The sequence below is a fragment of the Arvicanthis niloticus genome, chromosome 7 (assembly GCF_011762505.2).
Source record: "Arvicanthis niloticus isolate mArvNil1 chromosome 7, mArvNil1.pat.X, whole genome shotgun sequence".
In the NCBI taxonomy this organism is placed as follows: domain Eukaryota; kingdom Metazoa; phylum Chordata; class Mammalia; order Rodentia; family Muridae; genus Arvicanthis; species Arvicanthis niloticus.
The window spans coordinates 35,709,951-35,735,418 of record NC_047664.1 but is presented as its reverse complement, the minus strand read 5'-3'; the positions used below and the strand labels follow the sequence as shown (position 1 = coordinate 35,735,418).

At 48.4% G+C, this 25,468-nt stretch overlaps 1 protein-coding gene, 1 long non-coding RNA gene and 1 other non-coding gene across 5 annotated transcripts in view; 2 read left to right on the top strand and 1 right to left on the bottom strand.

Annotated features, from left to right (window-relative positions):
* Ap1b1 (adaptor related protein complex 1 subunit beta 1) overlaps positions 1 to 23,721 on the top strand; it is a 55,918-nt gene extending 32,197 nt beyond the window's left edge. For 2 of the 3 annotated variants that reach the window (XM_034508733.2, XM_076938203.1), the window contains 15 exons: positions 2,193 to 2,313; positions 3,674 to 3,769; positions 4,721 to 4,836; positions 5,264 to 5,429; positions 10,723 to 10,821; positions 11,422 to 11,681; positions 12,242 to 12,443; positions 13,081 to 13,101; positions 13,576 to 13,731; positions 18,387 to 18,532; positions 19,943 to 20,072; positions 20,340 to 20,424; positions 20,940 to 21,026; positions 21,118 to 21,272; positions 22,873 to 23,721. In XM_034508733.2, the coding sequence (XP_034364624.1) occupies positions 2,193 to 2,313; positions 3,674 to 3,769; positions 4,721 to 4,836; positions 5,264 to 5,429; positions 10,723 to 10,821; positions 11,422 to 11,681; positions 12,242 to 12,443; positions 13,081 to 13,101; positions 13,576 to 13,731; positions 18,387 to 18,532; positions 19,943 to 20,072; positions 20,340 to 20,424; positions 20,940 to 21,026; positions 21,118 to 21,272; positions 22,873 to 22,947 (1,915 nt within the window). In that variant the 3' untranslated portion in view covers positions 22,948 to 23,721. The remainder of the gene's footprint in view (positions 1 to 2,192; positions 2,314 to 3,673; positions 3,770 to 4,720; positions 4,837 to 5,263; positions 5,430 to 10,722; positions 10,822 to 11,421; positions 11,682 to 12,241; positions 12,444 to 13,080; positions 13,102 to 13,575; positions 13,732 to 18,386; positions 18,533 to 19,942; positions 20,073 to 20,339; positions 20,425 to 20,939; positions 21,027 to 21,117; positions 21,273 to 22,872) is intronic. The other variant, XM_034508735.2, reaches the window with a different exon arrangement.
* Positions 14,725 to 17,522, bottom strand: LOC143443064 (uncharacterized). The gene is made up of 2 exons (XR_013111775.1): positions 17,402 to 17,522; positions 14,725 to 16,356 (listed from the first exon to the last, which is right to left on the bottom strand). It is a non-coding gene; the product is annotated as an uncharacterized LOC143443064 (long non-coding RNA).
* LOC117713242 (small nucleolar RNA SNORD125) lies at positions 18,980 to 19,076 on the top strand. The gene has a single exon (XR_004607413.1). It is a non-coding gene; the product is annotated as a small nucleolar RNA SNORD125 (small nucleolar RNA).
* Positions 23,722 to 25,468: the final 1,747 nt, after the last annotated feature.

The following is a 25,468-nucleotide window of genomic DNA, read 5'->3' as shown; positions in this document are numbered from 1 at the left end:
GCCTGCCTTCTTCCTCCTAAGAGGGTGTCTCAGGAAGTCACTGCTCCCAAGGAAGGGGTCCCGTGCTAGATGGGTAAGGTCTGAAACTCCGTAAGCAGCACCAGTCCGAAATGTCACAGAAATGACCTCCTCTGAGGCAGCCCTGAGGGAGGGGATCTTGCAACTGGAGGGAGATCTACCTCCTAAATTCTCCTGGCCTTTAGTCTAATAGATCTCTCTGTAGTTGGGGCTTAATGATGGCAACTCATTCTTGCCGTCTGCTGCCAAGAACCAGGACCACAGTGGTCCAGCCCTAGGAAGGTGGTATACCGTACTCTTTGTCACAGCATCTGTCTGGTTCTTGATGTTTCTTAGAGAGCTAGAGATATTTATTGAGCTGGGACATTTGCGAATATTTGGGAGGTAAACTATTCCAAGTAAAGTATTCCAAGTCCCTAAGTGATGTGATGAAAATTGGGCTTTGCTGTTGCAGTGTGGGTGTCTGTGTACCAGTGCCATGGGTCACTGCATTAGTTAGAATATAGGAACTAGGTCAGCATGCAAGCTCCTCTGTGCTATATCTAACATGATAATCTCTTAAGACATTGTCTGGGGCTGGAGAGATGGCACAGTGGTTAAGAGCACTGTCTGCTCTTCCAGAGGTCTTGAATTCAATTCCCAGCAACCACATGGTGGCTCACAACCATCTGTAATGGGATCTGATGCCCTCTTCTGGTGTGTTTGAGGACAGCTACATATGTAACCATATACAAAAAATAAATAATTCTTAAAAAAAAAAAAAAAAAAAGACATTGTCTGTGTCATACAGTCATGACATGATTGGGTGGCCTTTGTCAAGTCTTGTTTATGGAAGTCATCTTCCTACTACTCGTCTCACTTCCCTCCCCACAGAGCACCCAAAGCTTATTCAGCCAGCCTCTCCATATAGGTTTCTGTGACAGCACAGACTCCTGAATTCCTCCTTCCTCTGTCCCCATCACAGAGCTTCATCCCTGGCTATAACTTTGTTTTAGAATTATTAATTTTACCTTGCTCTCAGCCATTTAGTGTGTGACAAATACAAGCTTTATAGCCTTTCTAAATTTCCTTGTCTTAAAAAAACATGTCCCGTGGGACCATTGAGGGCAGCAGGCAGCAGCAGATGAGCAGGACACACACTTAGATAGCTCATCAGGTGACAGTTCCTAATAGCAAGTGCCTTCATCAGGCAGGCACTGATGATTCTAGATGTTTCGTCCCTCACTTGACCTGTTGTAAAAGAGTCTGTTTGTGTCTGCAAACTCACCCTTAGTTCTGAAGCTGACGAGCATTTCCCAATAGTCAGCCATTGTGTTCCTAAGACTTACTAGAACACCTATAGCTTGGGCATAAAGAAGAGTATGGAAGAAGTCATGAAATGCTTCCTCATGGGCTTTCCCTCTGTTGGAGGGACACAAGAGACAAGCAACATGTGTGGAATGTTTCTGCCAGGGAGCCTAATTGAGACGGGGTATCTAAGGTGTGCATTAGGGGTACACGCCAATATTTCAGGACTCCAGAAGGAAAGCAGGGTTTGAGCATAAATCGTATTGTTTATAAGTAGTGTAGTCAACCATTTTTATCATTGAATAAACAGGATGAACATTCCCAGAGTTGGAGTCTAATACTAGCAGATTCAGGTCTGTGGTGGTAATTGTTCCTGTATAGTTCATTCTTATTTCATGGGTTAGGAATCAAAAGCTAAGATCACACATTGGGATTAAAACCCTAGCCTGCTGCCTGCTAAACCCTGTGAACTGTTTTTCCTTCCTGACATGTGGCCCAGCAAGCTGTAGCCAGGTAGAACCACTGCTTATAATCACACAATCTGTTTGTTTGTTTGGTTGGTTGGTTGGTTGGTTTGGTTTGGTTTGTTTTTCCAGACAGGATTTCTTTGTGTAGCCCTGGCTGTCCTGGAACTCACTCTGTAGACCAGGCTGGCCTCCAACTCAAAAATCCACCTGCCTCTGCCTCCCAAGTGCTGGGATTAAAGGTGTGTGCTACCACTCTTCAGCATAATCACACAATCTTAATAGAAGTTCTGCCTCTCTAGAAATCATTTCATCTACAGCCCAGGAGTCTCCCAGCAGATGTGGATAGCTTCCTTGAAGGTCTTACGATATTTGTTTGTTTGTTTGTTTGTTCGTTCTCTGGGCATCCTGCCCTACCACCAGGCCAGAGATCTTGAAGCATGAAATGAAGGTTTTCTTTGTGAAGTACAATGACCCCATCTACGTGAAGCTGGAGAAACTGGACATTATGATCCGCCTGGCCTCCCAGGCCAACATTGCCCAGGCAAGCAAGCAGAGTGTGGTGGTATGGGGCACAAGTTTTGTTGTCAAGACAACTTCCTTCCTAGTTGTGTCTGTAGGTCAGATCAGCTAAGCATGCTCGGTGTTGACATTTTGTCTCAGAGTTCAGCATGGGGCTGGGTGCAGAGCATTGTAAGCAGGCAAAAACAACTAATATTTTTATTACTGAAGAATGTTCTTAAACTCTGCACACAGGTACACTCCTGAAGTCCCAGATACTTGGGTTCCTGAAGCAGGAGAATCACTTGTCCTGAGATCAAGACTATCCTGGGCAACATGTGTAGATTTCCTACATATACTCAAAAAGTTCATATATTCTCCCTATTGCCTGTCATTTATTCACTAAAGAGTGATATGATAATTAGGCACCTAGGAATATCGCTCAGTCCGTAGAGCACTTACTAAGGGCAGTTATAAAGACTGATTGATGTCCAGAACCTATGTTTAAAAAACTGAGTGTGGGAACTGAAGAGATGACTCTGTAGATGAGAGAGAGCACTTGCTAAGAACATGGGTTTAGTTCTTAGCACCTATTTCAGGCAGCTCACAAACAACTGTAACTCCAGGTTCAGGGTATCTGATGCTGCCTTCTGTCCTCTGTGAGACACACACACACACACACACACACACACACACACACACACACACACCAATTTTAAAAAAAATTCTTTAAAAAAAAAAAACAAAAAAAAACTGAGTGGTGTGCCTTTATAATCCCAACACTGGAGAGGCAGAGACAGGCAAATTCCTAGGGCTGGCTAGCCAGCTAGCCTAGCTTCATCTGCAAGCTCTAGACCAGTGAGAGACTGTCTAAAAAAAACAAAAACAAAACAAAACAAAACAAAAAAAAAAAAAAAACACCCTCTTGAGAGGGGGGATCAGGAGGCTGGGCAACATTTGGAATGTAAATAAAGAAAAGGTAGATGATTCTGAGAAATGACTCCCATGGTTGTCCTCTGGCTTCTACATGCATGTGCACACATATGTATACCCATATCCCCGTGTCCCCCAAAAGCAGTAGCTGAGGCTGGGAATGTACTAATGTATCTACTTAGCACACAAGGCCCGGGATCAATCCCCAGCACCACACACACAATAATGTGCTCAGATGTAGTAGCTGCTAATACAGAGCAAGGGTTGTTATGCCTTGCTTCACAGTCATCCTCTACCTACCTTTTGGGTTATCTTCCTTTTGAGGAACCTAATGACACTCTCTCCAGGTCTGTCATGTGAGCGAGCAGCAGAATCGAGTCCCTTTTGGCATTTGTGAATTCCTATTACCCAAGAGTTGTAACACTTTGTTCCATCAGATCCATCCAACCTATTTTCTGTTCGGACCACAGGTATTGGCAGAACTAAAAGAGTATGCTACAGAAGTAGATGTGGATTTTGTACGGAAGGCAGTGCGTGCCATTGGCCGCTGTGCCATCAAGGTGGAGGTGAGTAGGTTCTGGGATTCCATTCTTAGCCAAGGAAGAGAAAGGTTATTAAAAACAGAAAGCAGCCTGATCCTAGCAGTTATTCATGATCCAGGAAACTCAAGTGTCACCAACAGAGCCTCCAAGGTGCCCACTATGCAGATTAGATTGGCTCTTTCTCATTTAGGCCCTTAAGCTGTAACAGGTAATGATGGTTCTACAGCATTACTTAAGGCCACAGGGCAGCCAGCAGCTCATGGGCTTCCTGTTAGACTTGACTTATCACAGAGGTCTGGGGCAGGACCTCTGCCGGATAGCTATTTCAGTAGATCCCTCGATTGAGCTGCTGGGCTTCTCCTCTGAGCTATCAAGCCACTCTAAACCCTGGGTCCTGTCATTTTATTCCCTCCCACTCTGCCTATTCCTTGACTGTTGACCTGGACTCAATGGGTCTACTGACCCATTTGGTAGCTTAAGGATCCTGGGATAGCTAGTCACACTCAATACAGACCCTTGAGGAAGTTATGGTGTTTTCCCCTTAATGTTTATTTATTAGGGCCCTCCTGAGACATCTGCACCATTGGACTGTTATTTTTGTGTATAGAAATAAAAGCAAAAGACTAAGAACAGAAACTTTGTGGGTTTAGTCATAGCAGCCCATTTTATGAAACAAGCCAGAGAGACGGGCCTAGTAAGGTCACTCAGCCCTTGGGCTTTGCCTGGAGGAACTCTCGACCTCACATTGTCAAGAGCTTTCTCTTGATTCTCTGCCTTTCTCCTGTTCTTATCTATCTGTATGTCCTTTTTATCCAGAGCCTACAGTTGGCCCTTTCTTCACCTCCTCCTCTAGGGAGAGTGATCTGTTCTCATGATAAGGAAGGTGGAGCAAGGTGATTTAAGCTGCTTGGCCTTGGCATGATTGTCAGTCCTGTTGGAAACTGTGTGCCCACACTGCTTCTTTTTCTCACACAGCAATCTGCAGAGCGCTGTGTGAGCACATTGCTTGATCTCATCCAGACCAAGGTCAACTATGTGGTCCAGGAAGCCATTGTGGTCATTAAGGACATCTTCCGCAAGTACCCCAACAAGTAGGTGCCCCTCTTCCTGGTAAGAAGACAGCCTGGCTTCCCCATCCTTGTTTCCTTTTCCATTTCACAAGCAGCTTTCTCAGAAGAAACTTTTTGTCTTTCTTCTTTTACCCAAACTGGCCCTCCAAGCAAAATAAGAGCAGCTAAACTCTAACAGCTAAAACATCCCCTATCACTGGGCAGTGGTGGCGCTTGCCTTTAATACCAGCAGTTGGGAGACAGAGGCAGGCAGATCTCTGTGAGTTAGAGGCCAGCCTGGTTTACATAGTTCCAAGACAGCCAGGGAAACACAGTCTCAAAACCAAACCAAACACCACACACACACACACACACACACACACACACACTGTCCTCAGCTCCTCTCCAGATCTGGGAAGCTGCATGTCTTCATTGGTGCTCACACACTGGCTCATTCATGCTTTCCCAGGTATGAGAGTGTGATAGCCACATTGTGTGAGAATCTGGACTCTCTGGATGAGCCTGAGGCCCGCGCTGCTATGATCTGGATAGTGGGCGAGTATGCTGAGCGGATTGACAATGCTGATGAGTTGCTGGAGAGCTTTCTTGAAGGTTTCCATGATGAGAGCACCCAGGTGAGCCTTCAAGTGGACAGACTCATTACTGACCTCCTGGCCCACTTATTGCCTGTCCTAGCACTGCTGGTATGAGCAGGCATTAATTGGCAGCCTCTGTGTGGCCCCCTTTTCTCCCCACAGCAGTGCCTCAGAAGACACAGCACAGTCTGTGGTATGTGTGGAAGGTCATCAGAAGTCTCTGGCTTTGTATTTAATTTCATATTTCTCTTTGGTTGTACTTTGACATGGTTCAAAATAGAAATGCTGCAGGGACTTTACAATGAAAACTCCTTCTCTAACTGCTTTCCTGGGCATAGTTCTTCCCATTACTAGCATCCTTGGTTTCTTGGCGATACAGAGGTTGTGGGAATGTACTGGTAGATATGCGTGCATGCATGCATATTCATTTGTAGCCAGTTCTTACTGTTCTTGGCATTTGTGTTCCTAACCACTACAATTCCTGAATAAGTAAGTAAGTACTACGGTCTCTTCCTGAAGAGACATAAGCTTAGAGCCTATGATGTCTAGACATTTTTATCAATTGGTCAACATACAATATCATTGATTCATTAGCATTGAACTCTGGCCAACCACTCTGTGACTTGTGCCTGACTAAAGTTTATCTGCATACATATTTCTCAGCAGAGAACATTCTAGCCTTCTGAACAAGCACTATAGCATCACAGCTTAGAGACAGTTTTAAATAAGGAAAAGGATACTTTTTACAGGATGATAACTGAAACAAAGGTAGAGTCAGCCTTGTCCAACTTCAGCTTGGACATATACATCAGGTGACCACACAAGCCCTGTGTAAATACTGATTTTAAAGGGCAACAAGAGGCAGATTTAAAAGCACAGAAACAGGTTGCGCCAGTGTACACATGTAATCTCAGCATTTGTGAGGTAGAGTTTATCAGATGTTTGCTGTCATCCTTGGCTATGCAGATAGTTTTGAGTCTGGCCTGGGTTACATGAAACTTTGTCAGTAAAAACAAGACTGTTGTGATGACTCAGTGCATAAAGTCACCTCCACCCAGCCTGACATCTTGAATTCAGTCCTAGGAACACACTTGGTGTTAACAGAGCATCAACTCCTGCAAGCTGTCCTCTAGCCTCCGCTGTTTTGTGGCATGCACAGCCACTCACACACACACAGTAATCACTTGTAATAAAAAGTAAAACCACGTTTTTACAAGTGTGAGGATGTAAATGCTATAATAGTCCACTATCTACTTCAAATTGCTTAGGAGCTTGCCTTCTCATCCTTAGGATGTATCTGAAAGGCATGTCATCATTAATTCATGCATCCTTTAAGTCCATTGGACATTTGTGTGTCTGGTCTGTTTTTGTAAACATACTGCTGTGATAGGCAGCGTGGTGTGGAACTGTGTGTATTTCAGGGATGAACCCGTAAGCTGATAGCTTGGAGAGAAGGGATTGTACACTAGAGCTCTGGGTAGCTCTTGCCTGATTTCGTTTGCTAGAGAGGTTGTCCTGGTTTGACCTCCCATCTCAGACAGTACTTCCCTGCCTCTCTACTTGGTTTGAGCAGCTCAGAAGGCAGTGGGTGTAGTTTGTCTGCGACTTCTCATCAGTGTTCCTTTTGCTGTGAATTAGGAAATATCTTCTGCCCAGTGCAGGCAATGTAACCTTGTGAGTCCGGGCATGCTGAGTGGGGTCAGAGACCCTAGATCCCACACCCTCTCATCCACTCACTCTCACTTAATGATGCTATGCTCATCTTAACTTGTGTCTAACCCATCAGAAGTATTCATTACTGGGAGTATTGACCTGGGTCAGAATTAGCTTCAAAAGGGAAGTGGCTCAGGAGAAAGCAGGGTCTGCTGGTCCCTGTAGCCCACACGTGTGAGCAGCACAGGCCTCCCTATTCCTGCTTGCATTATGGTGTTGGGGCTGTCTCTGCCACCTACATGGCTCTGCCTTGGTCAGAGTCTCACAAGCAGGGTTACAGTGGGTCAATAGTTGAGGCTCTATCCTTAAAGTTTTAGCAACTCCCACAGAAAGAGAACTTTTACACCAACGGTCTAACAGAAGCCCCAGAACCTGTCTGTTTTCTGGGGCCATTTACCAAGACTGATCAGCCAGTTGTTCATTCTGGTCTGTATAGATTGGAAGAGACAGAACGGCAGTTCTCTGAAAAAAAGCCAGCAGAGTGGGTGCTAAGTGAGCAAAAACAGCAGATGTCCATGGCAGAGTCAGAGTGATTCTCCCATCATCACCTCCCACTGCTGCCCGCCTCCTTCCTGCCTCTGTGCAGCTTCATTTTTACATCAGACCCTGTCTGTGCCTCCCAAGAAGCCAGGCTTTGCCTGTATTGTTTCTGCCCTATAACCAAGTCCTCCTTAAGGTTACTTTGGAGGATGGCCTCAGGGTGTGAACTGCCAGATATTTGGGCAAATCTTGTAGCCTCTTCCTGCACAGGAATAAACCTGCTGAAGAGCCAGGGATTGGGGAAGTTGGAAGGAAAAGCTGAGTCAAGAGTCTATAGGGAAGAAAATATCCCTGAAATTCTGGACTGACTTTCCATGTTCCTTAAATTCCCCAAGCCCTTGCAGGGTGTGATGGTGCACAGCTCCAGGCCCAGCACAGCTAGGTTCACAAAGCGTTATTGCCATTGAGCTCTTCAACTCTTGTGGCTAACCAAAAGTTTTACCCCATTTTACAGATGAGGAGACCACCTTAGTAACTTTAATGACTGTTGGGAAGAGATAAAGTCAAAATTTAAGCTGAGGAGTGATGTCACTCTAGCTCCTGACAAGTGCCATGGGTTGTTTGCAAAGCTCAGGAGACACCAGCTCCCATCTGAAGCAGGCTATTGCTTTTTTTTCTCTCTTTGTTTTTTTGAAGGGTGCTTTTGCAACAGGGTTTCCATACATCTTAGGCTGGCCTCCCCCCAGAATTTCTGATCCTCCTACCACTCCCCAGTACTGGGATTGCAGGTATGGACCACTCTCAGTTTAGGCCATATGTCTTCCTCACTGACTGAAGGGGAGTGACTGGAGTCCCATGTGGAAGCCACACGCTGGGCTTACTCCTGCCTGGAAAACAGTAGCTGCTGTTCCTCCTCTGCTGACCCATGTGTAAACAGATGGCAAGGGCCTGTGGGTGAACTCATTCCCAGAAGAAACCTCTCCTTTATTTATTTTTTATTTTTTTAAAAGGAGCATGGGAAGACACATTACAGCACTTGAGACCAAAGACAGCTTTCAGGAGTTAGTTCTCTCTTTCCACCATGTGAGTCCCAGGGATTAAACTCAGGTTCAATCAGCAAGCATCTGTACCCACTGAACCATCTTACCAGCCCGTCCTCTCCATTCCTGTTCCTGTTGTCAGACTATAACTACCCTCAAGCCAGGAAGATGAAGCCACATCACCAGTACTGCTGCTGCAGAGCTGCCCAGGCCGATGCTTCCAACTTTGCAACAGACCTGTCCCAGGCTAACAAAGAAAAAGACGTAGGAAGGACCATCTGCATGGCCTCACATACATAGTTTTTTCATCTATGAATTTCTTTCTTTGTTTTTTTTTTCCCCCTTTCTGTTTTGTTTTTGTTTTTTGAGACAGGGTTTCTCTATGTAGCCCTGGCTGTCCTGGAACTCACTCTGCAGACCAGGCTAGCCTATAACTTAAGAGATTTGCCTGCCTGCGGAGTTCTGGGATTAAAGGCGTGCACCAGCACTGCTCAGAAGGCCTCCCTTTTCATGGGCAAAATTAATAACATCTAAAATGGCATGGTGGCTCATGGCTGTAATTCCAGGACTTGGGAGGTTGAGGATGGAGAATTGCTTTGCATTTGGGCCACTGGAGTAAGTTAAAAAATGAATGATCAGCCGGGCGGTGGTGGCGCATGCCTTTAATCCCAGCACTTGGGAGGGAGAGGCAGGCGGATTTCTGAGTTAGAAGCCAGCCTGGTCTACAGAGTGAGTTTCAGGACAGCCAAGGCTACCCAGAGAAACCTTGTCCCAGAAATAAAAAATAAAAAAATAAAATAAAAAATAAAGATAAGAAATGAACGATCAGCCTGGGCTACGGAGTGTGAGCCTGCATCAAAAGCAGAACAAGAGAATAAAAATACAGTGAATTTTTAAAAATTGTCAGCACTCAACAAATACTCAAGCTTCTGGACTCTAGGCACATGGAACCTTGGAAAAGGAATTCAGCAACTGACTCAGCATGTGGTTTGAACCACATCCACTCCAGTCTTGGAAACTCAGTACTCTAAGCCATCCACCGCCTTGACCAGGCTCTTCTAGAAGACATGGAGAATACTTCAAACAGCTGATGAAAGCAGAGCCCAGCATGGCCCCTCTTTTAAAAACCTAGACAATCACAGTAGCCTGTGGCTAGGAGGGCCTGATGTGCTCTTTCAGCATGCATCACAGCACACATTTCTTGCCTTTTTCGGCACTAGCCTAAGCAGTATAGAATCACACAGTGAGCTAGACAGACCCTATCCCCACCCATCTAAAGCTCACGGTCAGCTCATTGTGGTGGCACACAGCACTCAGGAGGCAGAGACAAAGTACTGTGAGTTCCAGAGCTATATAGCAAGACCTGTCTTAGAAAAAAGAAGGATGAGGAGGAGAAGAAGAAGACAACGAAGAAGACGAAGACAAAAAAGCTCACAGCCATAGGGACAGCCTGGTAGCTGATAAGGACATAGAGGAGCTGGGCGGTGGTGGCGCATGCCTTTAATCCCAGCACTTGGGAGGCAGAGACAGGTGGATTTCTGAGTTTGAGGCCAGCCTGGTCTACAGAGTGAGTTCCAGGACAGCCAGGGCTACACAGAGAAACCCTGTCTCGAACCCCCCCCCCCCCAAAAAAAGGGACATATCGGAGACTGTGGAAGTCGGGGCTGGGGATCAGCATGACTATGACAGGAGTGCCAGCAAGGCTGAGGATATCTCGATGTAATAGAGGCCTCAGAGATGCTTGCTACCTTCTGATAGGCATGTAGTTCCTCAGTGGCAGGCTAGCTCTGTGGAGCCTGGCTGGCTCGTCTTCTGGATCTCTGTAGCACCATTAACACCCTGAAGGAGCTATGAAGGAGCATACCAGTCACACATGTTCCCTTTTGAAGCAAACCTCTCTTAGAGCCATGGTGTTGAAGCTCTGCCAGGCATCTAGGAATCCAGCTGAGCCCTACCGGCCACATAGTACAATGCCCAGATCCAAGTTCCTCGGTAGCAGCCCCAAGACGAGGGGAGTTGTTCTTGGGTTCCATCTGTTCTGAGACCTGCCACACCTCCCTTGGTTGTACATTCCACCCTATTTGCCTTGTCCACTGCAGGTCCAGCTACAGCTACTGACAGCTATTGTGAAGCTCTTCCTGAAGAAGCCAACAGAGACTCAGGAGCTGGTACAGCAGGTCCTCAGTTTGGCCACTCAGGTAGTGCCCCCACCTCTCTGCTGCTCCTCATATCAAAGAAGCTTTATTCCTGGGAGTCAGTCTCCCTCTAACCTCTCGAGGGTAGCATATGTGTGAATTGATGCCAGAGTACCCTGAGATCCCTGACTTCTGGGGGTCAGCATCACAGACAGACCCACATAGTATGGTATCACCAGGTGAAACTAAAGAGGTTCTGTGGGAACGAATGCTGGAAGATTCACTGCAAGGTAGGGGAATGAATGACAGGAGTAGGTGTGACCTGTCTGAATGAGACATCCAAGGAGACAAAGCTGAAAGTTGAGGACTGAGATGTGCCCCTTAAAGTGGTCTGGAAGCCAGCTTTTGGGTATGTTCAGAATCCTTGGGTGAGATGGGTATGGTGGCACATGCTTTTAATCCTAGCACTTGGGAGGCAGGGGTAGGCAGATCTCTGTGAGTTCAAAGTCAGCCGGTCTACATAGTGAGTTCCTGAGAAACCAAATCTCAAAAACCCTCAAAAGAGCAGGGGAAAAAAAAAAACCTGTGATAAGGCTGGCCTATGGGCAGGCCTCCTTCTCACATGGGAAGGAGTTACACAGGCTGCTCCAACCCCACCCCCAGGACTCAGACAATCCAGACCTTCGGGACCGTGGCTACATCTACTGGCGCCTGCTCTCCACGGACCCTGTAGCTGCCAAAGAGGTGGTACTGGCTGAGAAGCCCCTCATCTCAGAGGAGACAGACCTTATTGAGCCTACACTTCTGGATGAACTCATCTGCTACATTGGCACACTGGCCTCTGTCTACCACAAGCCTCCAAATGCCTTTGTGGAGGGTGGCCGGGGAGTGGTGCATAAGAGCCTGCCACCTCGAACTGCCTCGTGAGTATAGCTGTCTAGCATGCATGCAGCCCTTAGAAGATGACCCCTGGAAAGGCCTTAGTTTAAGCAAACAAGGATTCTAGCCACTTTCTGCCAATGTTGAACTACATACTAGGTGTCCACCATCACCCCGTGTAATCCTCTGAGTTGTTGAGACAAAGTGTCCATTTAACAGGTGAGGACAGTGGGTGTAGAGAGTTTGGATAGTTGAGGACCCCATAGCTAACAGAAGGACTTCTACTTCCAAAGACCTGTTCCCACCAACTCTGTTGCTCTTGGGTGGCTGATCCGGCCCAGTGATAGTCCTTGGAGGCTGGCATCTAGTTTACTTTTGAGAATAAGCTAGAATATGCACGGTTGGCTCATCCCATGGAGAGCTTAAAAAGTAGATGAGATGAAGGAGGCAGAGAGGCAAGTCATATAGTCCCATGCCCACACCCCCAGACAGCATGGAGACCCAGAGCCTGACTTAGGCAAAGATCTTGAAGACTAACATCTTTTTACCTTCCTTGGAACATTCTGATACTGTTACCTCACCTGATCTTCTCTGTATCCGACAGGAGCGAGAGCACAGAGAGCCCTGAGACAGCCCCTGCTGGAGCACCTGCTGGTGATCAGCCTGACGTCATTCCTGCCCAGGGTGACCTGTTAGGTGACCTCCTCAACCTAGACCTTGGGCCCCCAGTGAGTGGCCCACCCTTAGCTGCCTCCTCAGTGCAAATGGGAGCTGTGGATCTTCTTGGTGGTGGCCTCGACAGCCTGGTATGTCCTAGGTCCCCCAGGTGATGTCACTAATGATCTTCAGAGGCATAGGCTTTGATGCCCCTCTGTGCTGTGTCAAACAAAGGAGGGTATGTGAAATGCGCATTCTGCTCAGTGGTGATCATGTAGCTCCATGCTTAGGCAGCTGCAGCCTGTTAAGCTGTTCCTAACTTTGAGGAGCCAGGTCTTTGTCTACCCACACTCAGGCTACCAGCTAGGGAGAGCAGCCCAGCCAGGCCTCCATGGAAGGTCAGGAGTAGAATTTTCTTCTGCCCCTTGAGAGAGGTATGGTAAGCCTAGTCCAGGATCTCTCTGCCCTTCTTCAGGCACGTAATGGGGCTGGGCAGAGACGGCTTCTGAACCTTTCCCTTGGTGTTAATAGTTTGGCCAAGAGAGAGCCTAGGACAAAGCACAAGTTATGGCACAGGGTATGAGGGAGGGTGCCAGGCTAAATAAAGCCTCGAGGAAGGGTAGTACCCTTCAGAGGGATGGGCTCTGGGCCTCAGAACAGATTCATCCCAACTAGAGCCACAGTTAACTAACCTATCTCTTTCTTTCTCTTGTCTCATGTTCTTTCCTTGCCTCTCTCTCTGCATGTTGCTGCCTGTCTCTTCACCCTGCCTGCTTCTGCTTGGAGATGGGGGATGAGCCTGAAGGGGTATGGTTCAACCGTCTTGTCACCAGTTCTTTATCTGTGCTGAACCTTGGCCAATGGTCCAGTGTCTAGCAGTCTCTACATTGACTTCCTGGCATGCAGTTGCCTCTGACCACTATGCCCACAAATTCTTCAGTGTTCACAACCCCATGACAGTGATGCCTTGTCATCCTAAAGACTCCTGGCCCTTGCCCTGAGCTTCTCACCTAGAGGACAGCCCTATATGCTAGAGGCTCCCCTTGGATGCGTCAAGTCTTCTCTCAGAGATCCCAGGCTCCTTGAGGTTCAAGGCTTGTGGGACTCTGGGATGCTCAACCTCTTCTCCACCTACTTTCCTTTGTCTTGTTTCTGCTACTTAAAGTTGATATGGAGGGTGGTCCTATTCTTACCCCACTGTTTTCAAAAGAGCCAGGTGACTGTTCCTCCTGGGCCCCTAATGTCCCTGCCTCTCATGCATGTCTTTGATCTGTTTGCCAGATTGGAGATAGTAACTTTGGGGCACCTTCAGCATCGGTGGCAGCGGCAACAGCACCAACCAGACTTGGAGCACCCATCAGCAGTGGCTTAAGTGACCTCTTTGACCTGACCAGTGGTGTGGGCACCCTTTCAGGATCCTATGTAGCTCCCAAAGCAGTAAGTCCTTCACCTATTTTCCTGGCTGGAGCAGAGAAAAGAAACTGGATTGGGGTTGTTAAGGCCTCCCACTGAACTCTCCCTGTGAGGATGGGTGATGAACCTGAAGGGTGCAGTCCTTTGTCCCTCACTCTTCCTGTACTCTGCCTATGGTCTATATCCCAACAGCTTCTGCTCTGACCTGTCTGACAGCAGTGCCTTGCCAGTGGCACAGTCAGCATCTGTTGAGCAAAGATGGGGAATGCACTGCAGGCTGTTGTCTGTGGTGAAGCCTAGAGGGAAAGTGGTCTTGTCAGAACATAGATTCTCAGTACTGTTAGATCCAGTGCCTCAGACACAGAGAACTTGTCTCTAAAGAAAACTGGTGGCCTGTATGACTTGTCTAAATATGCAAATTAAAAATAACTATGTCTCCATCAGTATATGGAGACAAATGGAAGAAAATACATAGACCAATGTTATAAACACAGCACACCTATCTACCCTAGAGGCTATGGTGGTATGTTGTCACTGTAACAGGACAGGCATGGATGGCATTAGTAGTTCAGTATGGTTGGGGGTACAGTTCAGTGGCAACTGACTCTCGGTACAGTTTCAACACAGCAGGTACCAGGTGTGGTGACGGAAACCTATAATCCCAGCACTTGGGAAGTAGAAGCAGAAGGATCAAGGGTTCAGTGTCACCAGGCATGATGTTGTATGTCTTAATCCCAGTGCTTTATACTAGCAGAGACAGGCAGATCTCTGTGGGTTCCAGGCCAGCTAAGGCTATATAGAAAGACCCTGTCTCCAAGGCCAGGGGGAGCAGCTATGGTGGTGAATCCCAGCACTCAGGAAGCAGAGGCAAATGGATCTCTGTGAGTTTGAAGCCAGCCTGGCTGACATAGAGAGTTCCAGGACAGCCAGGGCTGCATAATAGAAAGACCCTATCCCAAGAAGAAAAAAAAAAAGGAAAAGGAAGAAAAGAAAAACACAAAACAAGCTCCCAATGAGTTAGTCTTGAGAACTTCTGTGTGTTTATGTATTTCTGTATATGTAAAGAGTGCTCCAAGGATGCAGAGAGTTGATCCATGGCAGAGCGCTCAACATTCCTGTCTTCAGTCCCTAACACATAGTACCTCACCCCGTACCTCATCATGTTTCCTGAAGAATGGGCCATAAGTACCCAGTGTGTTCCTGAGGGTGTCGCTGTCCACTAAGACATTGTGCTAGACTAGAGTTTCTTGAGGCAGAAAGCCAAGCCAAGCTTGGGGCTTGCTCATGGTACAGACTCGCCAATAGCCAATAGTACACTGCATGACGAAATGGTTTCATTTACAACAGTTGAACCTTAGCACTGTGGAAATGTGTGGGGTTGGGTAGAGCCCAGAGGAGAATATCCAGATGCTTTAGCAGCCTGGACAGCAGCAGCGGCTTTGGGAACACAGACAGAGACTAAGTCAGGGGGATTTTCTTGGTGGTGGGAATAGCAGGATGTGAGGGGCTGGAGCCATTCTGATGTGCACAGCTGTACAGTTATAGGCACTAAGATAAACCATCGGCAAAGCCATGGGTGACAATAGCTAAGCTTGGCATGTAAATGTTTATGCCTGGTACTAGGAACACAGTGTGGGGCATGTCATTTGTGCCAGGGAAGCTCTACAAGGACATCTATGGCCTAATAATGTCACAACACAGTTCAGAGGCCATGTCTGCTGGACCTTTATCTTTTGAGGTTCCCATCTCAGGCTTTAGGGGCCCGCCCATTTAAGTCTGTTTTGCTTGGAGCTGTCAGCAGCACCTGCACCTCCATGGGCTGGCCTTACCTGCAGAAGTGGTGGCCAGGACCCCAGGCAAGTCATTAGAGGCTCCGTCTCTGAGAAATCCACATGGCAGCAGCTCTGCCACATGCAACAGCAGGCTTGATGCCAGGCATGCAGCAGCCTTCCACAGCAGCAGCCTACAGGGTCCTCCTACAGCCATATGTTACTGTTATTCATTTTATGGTTGAGAAGTTTGAGTGCTTTTGCCTGTGGCCACATAGCTGGTAAATGACAGAATCTGGACTTGCATGCAGGGCAGTGTCACTGTAGCCTGTGCTTCAACTTCTATGTCACTGTGCTGCCAAGTGAACACTTGTGTGCTTTCCATTTTTGAGACAGGGTCTCACTATGAAATCCCATGCTGGTCTTGATCTTGTGGCAATTCTCATGCCTCAGTTTCCAAAGAGCTATGATTGTAGACATGAGTGACTATACCCAGCTATATACATTGTAAGGTCACAAGTCAGTCAGCAGGACCAGAGTCCAGTGTGCTATAAATAGAAGCCACAGCTAGTTGCCTGCCATACAGATTGTTGACACCAAGCACCAGGTCAAAACATACTCACTAAAATCCTAACAACAGCCAGACTTGGGATGTAGAGGCAGGAAGATCAAGAGTTCAAGGCCAGTCTTGGCTATGTGAAATCAAAACAAGCAAACAACAACAAGGAAACACTCAGTGGAGCCAGTGACATCACTCAGAGGGTAAAAGAGCTTGCCACCACACTCCATGACTTGAGTTCCGTCACTGGGCCCACGTGGTAGAAGGAAATAACTAACTCCCACAAGTTGTCGTCTGACCTCCACATGTACATCCCGGCATCTGCAATATATACACATATGAAATAAATAGAAAGAAAACCGTTTTTTAAAAAAAGTTGATCAATAGGATATAGTGGTACCCATCTCTATTCCCAGCATTAAAAGGCAGAAGGACCTCAAAACAAGAACTACTGATGCCACAGGGAGGAATTCTGCTGCCGGGTATTCAATAGATACTCAACAAGGATTGAGAAGCCATGAGCTGGCCTTCCATGTGTGTATCGGTATTAACTGATGGCATCACTGCTAGTCTGGTCAAGATAATGTTCCCGGTCACACTTAGTGCTGGTGATGAGAGCTTCAGCAACTAAGCTGGAAGTAGTCAGGCAGGCTCCTGGAGGGAGAGTCCTTGCCACAGGAGAGGATTTCCCCACCTCCTTAGTCACTAATGAAGCAGTAGCAAGTCATCTGTATTTCCTTCACAACAGTATTACTACTGGGGTTGTCTTTCCTACAAGATTCCTCTGTGGTTGGTATGTTCCCTATACAGAGCATGGAGTACCCTGTATATGAGAACTTCAGGTTAGTCCAGCATGGGTTTGCAGCTAGTGACAGTTAGTGAAATTCAGCCAGTTAGTGAAATTTAATTCAGAATGCCGAGACTTTCCCAGGACTTTGAGTCCACAATGACCCTCAGAGTGCAGGATCAGATGTGACATGGTAGTTGGGAGAGGACCAGTTCTGTAAGTATAAGAGTCCTGCTGAGATAGAATCATGAGCCTGGTGTAAAGGAGTCATGCCTAGGGCTGGGCTTAACAGAGTGCTCTTACACTCCAAGCCTTGCCTAGGGACTCTGTGCTGGTGGGACACAAGGTAATCAGCCTGACAGGTGTGGGGACACAGAAGAGCTTTCCAACAGTTGGAAATAGCAGGGAGACATCTTGAGGGGAGGACAAGATAAGCATGGAGGAGGTACCAGGCTCTGAATCCCAGTACAAGGTAGGGAAGGGTTTTCCAATGCTTCATGATCATGTTTGCATGATCCCAGCTGCTATAAAGAGGGGGAAAGAGACATCTAGGCAGCCAACTCAGTAAAGTTCTGTTACCTTGAGAGGTGGAAGCCTTGAGGGCAGATGTCGGGCTGTGTATAGCACGAGGGACAGGTACACTTGGTGGAAGCTGTCTGGTAGAGCTGTAGCCTTTTAATGTCAAGGAGCCAGTAAGCCTGTCGGGAGACAAAGGGTCCAAGAGGCACCTGGTTAATCCAAAGGGTGACACTTATAGTTGTTCTTCACAGGCAGGGTTGATTCCTGCCATTCATTTAGTAAACACCCTGTGCACAGCAGCACCACAGTAGACTTTAGGCTGCAGATGTAGATGGAACATCAAAACACTTCTCTTAATGGTCTCTGTGCAAGCAGTAAGAGGAGAGATACACCAGGTTATGGGGCGAGCTTCCTGATGGAGGAAATCTGCTCCTCAGCCTGTTAAGAGGGCAACCAGGACACTGGCAGGTGAGAACTTACTTCATATTATCTGTACTATGAGGTCAGGCCAGTTTCTTCAGTGGAAGATCAGCTGTATCTCCTGCAAGGAAGGACAGGCTGTGGCCAGGATCCAGAATGCTGTTGGGTCTCAGCTCTGACCTTGGCTTGTCATGGTGCTGGCAGGGCTCACCTGTCTTCCTCAGTATTGCTTTCTTTGACCTCTGAAGATGTCCTTTTGGTCCTCAGCTACTCTGATATACAGCTATACCATGATGCTCGCCCTGGGTGGGCTACAATATTACCTTCATTATCAAGATTATTTATCACGCCTTAGTGGTAGAAGCAAGTTAATCAAAAGGCCCTTTAGGAAAGAAAGAATCAGCCGGGTGGTAATCCCAGCACTTGGGAGGCAGAGGCAGGTGGATTTCTGAGTTCGAGGCCAGCCTGGTCTACAGAGTGAGTTCCAGGTCAGCCAAGGCTATACAGAGAAACCCTGTCTCGAAAAAAAAAAAAAAAAAAAAAAAAAAGGAAAGAAATAATCCCAGGATAGCTATGACTCTGGGGCAGGGAAGAGGCACACAGCTCCCCCACCCTCTTCCTACAGGTCTGGCTCCCTGCCATGAAGGCCAAGGGGCTGGAGATCTCTGGCACCTTCACGCGGCAGGTCGGCTCCATCTCCATGGACCTGCAGCTGACTAACAAGGCCCTGCAGGTCATGACAGATTTCGCTATCCAGTTCAATCGTAACAGGTGAGTCCCTGGCCAAAGTCAACAATAGTGTCTTGACCACTGTGTGGACTTCAAAGCACCAGACAGAGTGGACAGGGCATCCCGGCTAACTTGCCCTCCACTGCTCAAAGGATAGTTTTGTGTTAGAAATCCAGCCACCCACCACTGGAAGTGCCTCACATCTCCCTTCTGCCTCTCCTCCCAGGCCTGAGTGACTTTTCTGTTGGGGAGTAACTCTGAAAAAGTGGGTTGGGTAGTAGGCCTGCCAGCCAGCCTCCCCTGAGAGCACAATAGGGCTCAGCCCAAGGTTTCTCGTCAGACAAGCACTCTGATAATGAGTAGTGGCTGCTCCAAGCTCCTTGTTGCCCCTGGCCCCCACGGGCAACTGCAGTGCAGTCTCCTGTACTGCACGTTGGTGAGGAAACATGCTTGCTAGCACCGTGAGCCAGCGAGGCCAGGCTCTCTGGGAACCTTGGCAGCCCCTCTTTATGAGTCCTCTTTCTGAGTGGCTCCAGTGATGAGCAAACAGAGCCTCTAAGAAGCTGACTGAAGGGGCAGCTTCCTCGGGAGAACCTTAGGCAGATTGGGGAGGCTGAGGCAGCTCTGCCTCTTCCATTCACAGGACACTAGAGGCCATAGGGATGGCATGACTGCTTATAACAAACCCTCTGTGCATTAAACCTTCCTGGGTAGTGGATCCTAAGGCCAAGGACTATAGAGTATTCAACTCCATAGAGCCGCCTGACAGTCCAGAAGGGCAGATGGTATTTACTCCTTGTAATCCCTGTGGGCTTCCCTCTGGATTCTGAGCAAGTCTAAATAAGAGCATTGTTTCAGTTCTCAGCAGCCATTCACCCTGTAATGGCTAGAGCTGGATATAAGCCTGTTGGCTCAGTGAGCGTCTGTGTTCTCATCAGGAAGAAGGAATTGTGCATATTTCTGATTTTTACCAGTATAGAAATTGTCATATTGCCATCTGCTACCCTGGACATACTGAGTGCTCGGTTCAGGTTCCCTCCACACCACTGTGACAACTTGCAGTCGTGCAGCATGGCCAGTTTAAGTTCAGACAGTGAAATCTGGTCTTTCTAGGGGTGGTCATAGCCCTCTTGAGTTATGGGTCTTAGGAGGAAATATCTAGGCTGGCGGTTTTCTATTGGGAAACTTATAGTCCAGGCCCCTGGTGTGTTGGGTGGAGGCCTTGAGGGAAGGGGCAGGGCCATGCTATCATGGCCTACTAGGAACCAGCCCAGAGGAGAAAAAGAAGCAGAGAAGTCTTGCTAGGCCCAGGTTCTTGGCCTCCTATCTACATGGTCAGTACAGCAGGAGTGGTCATGAGCTTGGGAAAGGCTGACTTGATGAAGAAGCTCTGTGTCCATCACCCCTCCCGACACTCCCTACAACCCCTGCGGGGCTTCTCTCTCTTTTCAGCTTTGGCTTGGCCCCTGCCGCACCACTCCAAGTGCACTCACCACTCAGCCCCAACCAGACTGTGGAGATCTCCCTGCCTCTTAACACAGTGGGCTCAGTCATGAAGATGGAGCCTCTAAACAATCTTCAGGTGTGACCTCACAGGGCCAGACACCCCGTTTCTACCCAGTCTGAGCCATGGGGTGAATGCTAACTAGCCATATGTGCAGGAAGCCTGAGAGAGAATCGTGTTCTTGGCTGCAGGTGGAACCTAGGCTAGGGGACAAAGAGCATGGTTACAGGGAGGGCTTTATGAGAAAACCTGCTCTGGACACACTACGTGGGCCCTTGGAGGTGGGATAAGCCCAAGAGTCAGGGTGTCAAGCCTTGGGGACTGACTGGAGACCCCCATGCCTAGGTGGCTGTGAAGAACAACATCGATGTCTTCTACTTCAGCACTTTGTACCCACTGCATGTCCTCTTTGTGGAGGATGGGAAGATGGGTGAGTGATGAAGGGCCCCGGGGATTTGCGCAATAGTGCTGTAGCTAGGGAACCTGAGAAGGCTAGTGCCTGTAATAAGGATTAACAGGACAGCCTTGCCTTACGATGATGATGGGGGTCATCTCTGGCTTACAGGTGGCCTGTGCACCTCACTTGTGAGCACTGCTGCTCACCCTTTAGCTTGTCTGTGGGCTGCAAAGAACCAAGTCAGTCACCATTTCTGGTAGCTATGTGTGGCACATCACCTTTGCCACAGAGCCATGTCTAACAATCAGCTGTACAGAGGGAGAAGAAGATGAGGTCATACCTGGTAAGGCAAAGGAGAGGCAGGAAGCAGAGGGCATTTGGGAACAAGCCTGTGTCCTGAGCTGAAGCAGAGGGAACTGAGGAGGAGCAAGTGCCTTCAGTCAGCTTCTAGGTGGCACATTGGAGACCAGACCCATTCCTGCCGAGTGATGCTGAGGAGCCACGGTTCATTAGGATCCCACCTCTCACCCTGCCCATTCACCCTGCAGACCGGCAAATGTTTCTGGCTACATGGAAAGACATTCCCAACGAGAATGAAGCCCAGTTCCAGATCAGAGACTGCCCCCTTAACCCAGGTGAGCCCTCTTACTCCCAACCCCCAGTATCCCACTCTCTCTCCTCTGTATGCACTGACTGTGGGCCTTCCGTGGCTGTGTGATCCTGCAGAGGCTGCAAGCAACAAGCTGCAAAGCAGCAACATTTTCACTGTTGCCAAGAGGAATGTGGAGGGCCAGGACATGCTCTACCAGTCTCTGAAGTTGACCAATGGCATCTGGGTGCTGGCGGAGCTGCGGATCCAGCCAGGCAACCCCAGCTTCACGGTGAGAACCTCTGTACCCACTGCCAGGTCTTGACCCTCCACCTCCCTGCCCTGGCAGTGCTTCCCAAATCAGCCGCCCTAGTCTGCGCTGTTAAGAGCGTGATGGGTGTCGCTATGCCAAGGTCTCTTTGAGCCCAGTGTGAGAATTGGTTCTTAAACTTCAACTCAACCCCATCGGGTTACCCAAATAAGACACCAAGGATCATAAACACTTATCCCCAGAAAAGGAGATAGTGTCACTGCTATAGGAGTTAGTCCTGCTGCCATATGGTGCCTGAGTGCCTACCCAGGGGCACAGTGATTTCAGCAGGTCATGATTTTAGATCTCGAGTCAGAGCCATCAGAGGACAACTTCTAGGACAGTCTGGGTATTTTGTAAACTCCACTGCTGTTCCCAGGCCTAGAGTCCAGGCTTTGCTTCCCCTGTGCACTCTTGCCTGGTAGGTGTGGCCCTTCCCAATGCTGGTGACCTTGGCGCTAGTGGGTGGGGCTGTGATGGTGGCTGAGGTGGTGTAATTCCCATCTTCCTGTTTGATTGCTGCATGTCCACCTTCCCTGCTGGTGCCATGGTACAGGAGTTGGAGGTTAGCAAATTGCTTCTCTCTTCTTGTGCCCCACTTCCATCCTTTCCAGCAGTATTGCGCATGCCTCATCTCCTAGTCTGGCCCCTGTGCATTCTGCTTTCCCTGTCTCTTGGCCTTGCTTCAGCCTGATGCTCCCAAGGCCTGGCAGATGTGCATGGAGGTTACCAACACAGGGCTTCCCGATCACTTGCATATGCATGGTATACAGAGCCCTTAAAGGGAGGCCCATGGCTGGGCAGTGGTGGCGCACGCCTTTAATCCCAGCACTTGGGAGGCAGAGGCAGGCGGATTTCTGAGTTCGAGGCCAGCCTGGTCTACAGAGTGAGTTCCAGGACAGCCAGGGCTACACGGAGAAACCCTGTCTCGAAAAACCAAAAAAAAAAAAAAAAAAAAAAAAGGGAGGCCCATGGACCCCTCCCAGAGCCACAGCTGCTGAATCCAGAATTCTGCTTGTCACTCCTTCCTAGTTGCAGCCTCAGACAGATCTGATGTTCTCAAGTGGAAGGGCTGTTGGCTTTCATCCCTTCTGCCTGGAATCTCAAGGCTCAGACCTCACCCAGCACTGAGGCAATTCCACACAAGCTTGCTTCCTGTTCAGAAACCAGAGCAATCCCCACATACCCAGGAGAAATCTGCTCCCCCTTAACCCTTTGCCCATTAGGAGTGTATGTCAGAACTGCTCCTGACCTAGACCTCCAGAGGTTGTAGTGGGACAGACAGCCCAGAAAGGGAGGTGGGCTTGGGTACTCCTGATGGGGTGAATCATGCTGCCTGCCGGGGGCTCCTGCGGCAGAACTGACAGCAGGCGTGGGGGCTGCAAGTATATTTGGTTCCCGCCTGGCTGTGATGGCCACCCCCTCTGCTTTACCTCACATCTGTCCCACTCTTAGCTTCAGCCTGCAGCGTGTGCATGCAATACACTCCTGCTCACTTCTCCAGCTGCTGCCTGCTCTCCCCCATCCCTTTCCTGAAGAGCCCCAGGGATAAGTTCTTTCCCTGCCTCCTCTTCTCCTGCAGCTGTCCCTGAAGTGTCGAGCACCGGAGGTGTCCCAGCATGTATACCAGGCCTACGAGACTATCCTCAAGAACTGAAGTTCCTCTCGCATCCACCCTAGCCTTCTGCCAGCCCAATCATGGAACCCTGTGGGTGGCAGAACCTCCTCCTTTCTTTGGGGAGAGGCCAGGTTGGCTCCTGAACCACCCAAGAGGCTCCCCTGATCCTAACTGAGGTCCTGGAGCAGGGCCATGTCTCCTCCTAGAGTGAAATCTCAGTGCATCTCCAGTGGCTGCTTTTTTCTATTGCTGTTGATGTGAGATCAAAGGAAATGGAGCCAGCATAGCATTGCTGGACAGGGGGCCACAGGGTGCTCTTCCTTCTCCTCTTCTGGGTGTGAAAATGGAAACCCCCCTGGGGTCCTAGCCCATAATCCCTGCCCTGTCTCCTCAGTGACCCTGTCCTGGGTAGAGTCCTCTGGGTGCCAACATTACTGCTTGGGACCTCAAGGGCTAGAGGTGGTGATGGGCAGACATGAGCCCAGAGGAGCAACCTGGGCCAGCACCATCCACTCCATAAAACCCCAGTTGGTGCTCTGTGACCACCTGTGTGTCCCAGAGCCCATCTAGGATTCTGTTCCTTTATGCCCTGGAGGATGGTCACTGCCTACAAAACATTCCTTGGTGTCCCCTCTGTGAGTCCAGGGCTCTTAGAACAGAAATAGGGTGAAAGGTGGAGCAAGGAGCAGTGGCAATGCTCCGGTGTGAGGCTCCCGTGGGCTCTCTAGCATCCGCTGGCTCCCAGTCTGTGTGTGACAGTGATGGGTTGTCCTGTCGCTGCTGTTTGATAATAAAGAGATTCTGCTTTTGGCAGTCATGTACATTTCTTTCCCTCTACAAACTGCTTCTGGTAGCTGGGGATAATATCTGACCCTGCAGTAATTATGTCTAATACACATAAATGAAAATATATTGTATATTTACCCTTATTTTCAAAAAGAGAAAGCGAATAAAACTAATAACATCAAGTGTGTTCCTGGCCAGTGTGTCAGGGCGTAAGGCTCTTCTGGGCAGGAGTCCTGCGCTGAAGCCATATACCTGACTGTGGTCCCCTCCCTTCATTCTGCCTACCGTGACCTGCTGGTGTCCCTGCCACCTTCCTGCTGTTGGTGTCAAGGCCTCCCCAATTGTGTCCCCTTCCATCCAAGAAAGGGATTATTGTTTCATTTGAGCTTCCTTTTTCGTGCCACCTTGAAGCAGCAGGAATGGCTGCTGTGGACAGGAGAGGGCTGGGCAGTGTCGCATGTGTTCCCAGGAAGAGGACTCACAAGAGGCTAAAACAATTCGCCCAAGGAACATGAACTACTTAGAGGAAGTTATACTACCCAAGAACAGTACCACCTCAGCACTGTTAACCTCTTACTGCCCTTGGGGAGGGGAAGTCTCTTCTTGCTGCCTGCTTCCATGAGGTAATTAATGTTAGTGGATTCAACTTTGTGATGGTCTGTGTAATTAATCACAGCTACTCTGGGTTCAGCGCAGTAATGGTCAGTCATATCATGCCTGAACAGGGTTCCATAGTAACTCACCCCTTTCTTCAGCTCTTAAAAGTTCTCTCTGTCTCCTCTTTGGGGATGAGCACTGTGCTAGTAGGCGCAACAGTCGTCACTTATTCTCAGTACTTCTGCAATTATGAATCTCTATAGTAAGCACTGCTCACTGCTAAAAGAAGCTTCCCTAATCAAGGCCTACAGCGACAGTAATCTCAACAGCAGTAACATACCCACTAGGGGCTAGGACTTCACCAGCCACACATTTTTGTCTTCTAATAAATGAGGCTTCCTGCAGTGGAATCCAGAAAGCAATTGACTGAGCTCATAGCACGTGTACCACTCACTCAGCACATCTCGCTTAGCAGGCTGATGTTAACGTGCTGCCTGTATACATGGTTGAGACGCACGCACCATTGGCAGCAATTTGTCAGAAGCCTGCATAGCTCCTGGTGCTAAGAAAGCAGGAAGACCCTTCCAGACAGCTCTTGCCAGATGTTTCCATGCCCTACAGCATAGGATATGGCATCTTCAGCAATAAGGACTTACCATCCAGTTCTAATGTGCAATCAATAACAATGAGAATTGCTTTTGTGATTGGTAAGGCTTCAGGGATCTCCCTGGCCACCAACTTGTAGAAAGATAACATCCCTGGCCACTGGGACTTTCATCCAAAACCATTCTGAATGAGCCTTGTCCTGCCACATAGCACCTTCATCATTTAAACTCATATTATAGGGTTTTCTGTCACCTTCTTGGGTATTATCTGTGCCTTAGCCATAAAACTTCCAAGAAATGCAGCAGTGCCAAGACCCTACACCCTGGATAAGCTTATTTTTCATCCTAGCAAAGTTATTTCAGGTGTTTCTCTAAATTTGTAAGAGACTCAGAGGTTGCCATTATATAAGGAAAAAGTTTGAGGGCTAGAGGACAAGGCATTGGAATACTGATAGTTCTTTTCATACAATATATTCTGACCATGGTTTCCCCTCATCTCCCAGTCTCTCCCCACCCATCCATCTCCATGCAGTCTTTCTCTCTACAGAAAACAAGCACAGAAGAAGTACACA